Genomic DNA, 4,745 nt, shown 5'->3' on the forward strand with positions numbered 1-4,745 from the left:
TTAATAATCAATACTGACTTCTCTCTGTTTGTTAATTTCTAATAGATTATCGAATTCTGCATACACCACACAATTTAAGGTGTTCACCGTATTGTTCGTAAATTGGACTTCTACTCTCAGATTTCCGGTTTCTATGATGTGGAATTTATCCGATTGCGCTTCTTGATCTTTCGTGAAATCCCAGCCCCATAAAGTGTATCCGTTTTTATACTCTTCTAGGGTGATGTCCGGGGCCCAATCTTCTCCTAATTTTCCCAGTGCTTGATATAAACTCAGATAAGATCTCAGATATAAATCTTCATTGAAATTGGGTTCGAAACAACGAGTACTCATGGTCTCTCCGTTAATACTGACATCTAATTTCTTAATTCCCACATTTTGAAAATGAAACGGATTTTTAGTTTTATCTCCGTTGAATGCCGCATTGTCCACAAAACCTAAAATGATGCGTTTAGGCATCTGGCCTTGAAACAGATGATCTGTGATTTTAGATTGTGTTCCTGTGAGTATGGTAAAGGTTTTCACTTCGACTCTTCTCAATGGATATTTAGCTCTGTGAGTGTTCAAACTTTGATTAATACCATTCATCATGACGGCTGTGGGTTTGACTTTTCTTACCCATAAGATCATGCTCAATATTTTAACTTTTCCCGTACTTCCATCTTTGATCATCATATAGAACTGAGGTTTAGCTCGATTAAATCTCAAACGGATATCTACTCCATTCGGTAGAAATCGGTCTTGTTGAAATAAATCCAGATGTAAACGATCATACAAGGTTATTTTCTTACTATCTTTGATAGCCTGGTGACGTTTTCTAAATCCTTCGTTTTTAGAATTGGCCGGTAACTCTGGGACGATAGGTTTATTAATGGTCACAGTATCAGCAGCACCATGTGCACCTGGGGTTACATCAAATGTCTTATTTTCAGCCACTCCAAGGTCTGCTACCCCTACTTCGTCCATGTGTCCTGCTGTATCTTTTTCCCACAGACTACAAGCTTTCATCTGGGTCATTAAAGTTCGGGGTTTGTAAGAAAGTAATTTCTCCAGATAAGCTTTGTAAGGATAAGTATCGGTGCCCGGAGTCACTATTTTTCCATTGACACTGAGATCGATTTCCGTAAACAAAGAATGGAAGATATTATTCACCGGGGCGCAAGTACTACCAGCTCCACTCAGATTAGTCCCATCCTCTTTGGTAAATTTACACACTATTTGAACATACGTTTGAGATAAATCCAGATATTGATCTCCTTGTCCATTAATTTCAAATTCAATAGGAGCCGTATCCGAATCTAAAGTACTGGAAATAGGGTAATATTCTTCCCATTTGGAGTCTTCTAAAGCAATATTAGTCGGGGGGACTTGGAACAATTCTAAATTGTTCATCCCACACGCACAGGAATCTGGTTGCAACATGATGTCTGTCTACTAGGATGGATTTTTCACAAATGAAGGTCCATCTCACTCGACTCCTCTATTTATAGTGTGTCAATCAAAGATATCTAAACCCCTTTTTCTCTTCTTAGGACCTCCTCGGGCTAACACAGGTGTCTTTTTTCTTCTTTTCTTACCTAGATTCAATCTCAGGGCTTGTACTCCGTGTGTTTTAACAGCGTCTTTTAAAGATCTCTTATTTTCTAACACATCTAACCCCGTTCTAGCAGCAGCAGTCAAGGCATGTTTAGCTCCCGTTTTCAATAAATTTCTCAAAACTCCTCTCCCTCTCTGCCGTCTTCTTCTTCTTTTTCTTCTCCCTTTACCTTTTTGACCTTTCTTATTCATCTTTTTAAAAGCTAAACTTCCTCCTCTATTGAGAGCAAATAAGCCTGTATTTTTAACGGCATTGAGTCCATGCGTTAAAAGAGCATTTTTGATATTTTTCCTTTTTTTAATCACATCTGCTCCTACTTTAGCTCCGGCAATCAAGGCTTGATTACGACCCATTTTGACTAGATCTTTAAGAAATCCTCGACCTCTTTGTCGCCGCCGGCCTGAGCCTAATTGAACAGCTTCTTTTAAAGTCATCCCTATAGGTAAGTTCGGTACCATTCCCGAAAGAAAGTTTATAAAATTTCCTCCTCTTTGAGATTTTTTATAACTCGGGGATATTATAGGTAAGTTCGGTATCATTCCCGACAGGAATTCTATATAATTTCCTCCTCTTTGAGTTTGAAATAGCGGTGGAAGCAAACTGCGTGGAATAAGATTTAGTAATGGAAATCCAGTAGGATTAGGGGTAAGGGCTCCAGCCAATCCAGAGAGAATTCCACCTACAACACCGTGTCCTTTTTGACGTAATAAACCTTTATGATAGACAAATTGTCCGTGTCCTCTTTGTCTCAATAATCCGGGATGATACTGCATGTTTCATGACTAGTGTCAGACTGACCTAAATGCACTCCAGGAACTCCTTTTATACCCTCCTGTCTTAAGGTTGAATACAATACAGACAGCATATCAGACAAGTGATCACTCCCAATAAGATGTAACAAAAAAGATGTACACTCATCTCAGTACACTTTTCTGAAATGAAGTTTCACGACTGATTTTCCATTTAAAAAAGGCATGGGAGTCCCTAAAGGAGTCATGATATGAATCTCAATGCTATCGAAATGTTTTTTACTCAGTTTCAAATATTCTGCTCGAACCGGTTCCCATTTAGCTTGTTTTTTATCTTCCAGATTGAGTGCACAAGGAACCACTCTTAATAATTTCAAAGCATTGGATCCTACCGTCTGGGGTTCAATCAAGTCACAATACACGTACATGGATTTCAGATTTTCATATAAATCTACGGTATTGTTGCCCATGTAACTCACGTTGATCCATTTGGTTTCTGTATCGTTCTGAAGCATCACTTTCTTACTTTCTATTCCTAGCTTATAAGCTAAAGCTGTGGGGAAACGAATGCATAAGGGATATTTTTTAAGTTCTCTCCCGTTAAAGTGATACATCACTTTATCATATTTGTCATGATAGGATAATTTCATGGCATTCTCTTTTTTAGAATCACTCTCTTTTTTAGAATCACCTAAAAACTTCCATAATTTTTTCAAAGTTTTTTCCAGTCCAAGACTGATTTCATTTGTTAAAGCCATGGGATGAATGTAAGGCCCTGGTCTAAAGTGAATTCGCTTAATTTCCATTTTCTGGTCTTTTGTTATGAGATTACCAAATTCAGTATGGACCCAATCTAATAGGACAGGACATTGACTTAATGGCATCGCATCTATGGTTTTCATTCTAAATCTGTCCCATTTAAACACATTAGGTTGTTGGACTTTTGAAGTATAAAATTGAGGAAGCAGGATGTCAAAATAAGCTTCCTCTTCTGTGATTTTTTCAATGATATGGGATACATCAATTCTGTTAAAGCCACTTCCCATTGTCCATCTGTTAAATCGACTGTTTGTGGTAATAAAGTTTTAAATTGAGCCGTCGTATTACTCGGAAAAGATTGCATGGACCCATCACTGGGTAAAGTCATGTAAAAACTACTGCTCTCGGCCATGTTCAGTGAGATACTGAGACAAAATAACTTAGGACCCTTCTATTTATAACAACTATTTTTTTGTTTTTTAAAATTTTAATTGGACATATTATTACACTACTTCTTCTTCTTCTTCTTCTTATCTGTAAGGAATCACCGTCTCAAAACACTGGCCCTCTTCGTTTTCCAAGCTATCTTTAATCTGGGAAAAAGGAATACGACAATACAGGTACTCTGTAGGACAGTAATAGCTAGGAATCCTCAGTCCATCTTTTTGCTGGTTCCAGAACAAATCACGAAGACAGTGTTCTATATTCCAGCACCATTCACCTTCAGCCAGAACCACACGAGTCTGGAATTTACAACGACCTAGGATCAACCATTTGTACTGTTGATAATGATGGTATATTTTGACCCTCACCTTAGATCCTTTAGGATGTAAGAATTTCTGTCTTTTTTCCAACCACACATCTTGAGTCGATGTTCCTGGATGATTTTCAAAATAATCTAAGATGGCTCCTATTTTAGTTTTCATCCAGGGTCCCTGCATGTAAATACATCCAAATAAACTCTCACAATACCAACGATACTGCATTTTTTTTTTTGGCGTCTGACTTTGAGACTTGACTTTATCAGAATGAATAATTTTTGGATCATACCTCTTTATATATAATCTTATCCAATCTATTTTTAGTATCTCAAAAAAAACCCAACAACATTTATTTTTTTTTTTATGATTTATTTCCTTCATATCTACATAAGGGACAAAGTCTGTAACAAGTCTTGACAAAGTTCTCAACACATTTCCCACAGCAAGGATACTGTCGACATTGTTGACACTTCCATTTCCCCTCCGTATTTTCCTCCCAGCAGGTCAGGCATTTCTTTAAAGCTCTCTTTCTCGTTACTTTGACCCATAAGGGTACCATATTCTCTACCCCGTACTTCCATGTGAAATATTTCACACACCAGTTACATCCACAGGTCTCCATAGAAGGGGGATCATCCACAAACCAGTGTGGAAAAGGCATTTCACAATGCTCGCAAATTCGATAAGTTCTGTGATGCCATCCGGGATAATCATACACCGTAAATGTACGCCATTGGTTGATTTTCCTATCACAGTAATGACAGTAATACTTTTCTACGTCAATCAAATAAATCAGTCTCCACGAAAAAATCATGATTGAGCTCAGTGTACTCAAAGCTAAGCTTTATATACCTTTTTATTTATAGGGGGTGGTGTGCA

General features: G+C 37.6%; 1 protein-coding gene across 1 annotated transcript; it reads right to left on the reverse strand.

The window, feature by feature from the left end:
* On the reverse strand, positions 1–1,422 carry LOC133192416 (uncharacterized protein F54H12.2-like). The gene has a single exon (XM_061328426.1). The coding sequence runs from the start codon at positions 1,420–1,422 to the stop codon at positions 1–3; it is 1,422 nt and encodes a 473-aa protein (XP_061184410.1).
* Positions 1,423–4,745: the final 3,323 nt, after the last annotated feature.

Source organism: Saccostrea echinata, unplaced genomic scaffold, assembly GCF_033153115.1.
Source record: "Saccostrea echinata isolate AGI-Se365-2 ecotype Australia unplaced genomic scaffold, CSIRO_AGI_Sech_v1 ptg000025l, whole genome shotgun sequence".
NCBI classification, from domain to species: Eukaryota; Metazoa; Mollusca; class Bivalvia; order Ostreida; family Ostreidae; genus Saccostrea; species Saccostrea echinata.

Excerpts from the sequence above, each read along its gene's own strand:
- LOC133192416 (XM_061328426.1), bottom strand. The coding sequence starts at position 1,422 with ATGTTGCAACCAGATTCCTGTGCGTGTGGGATGAACAATTTAGAATTG.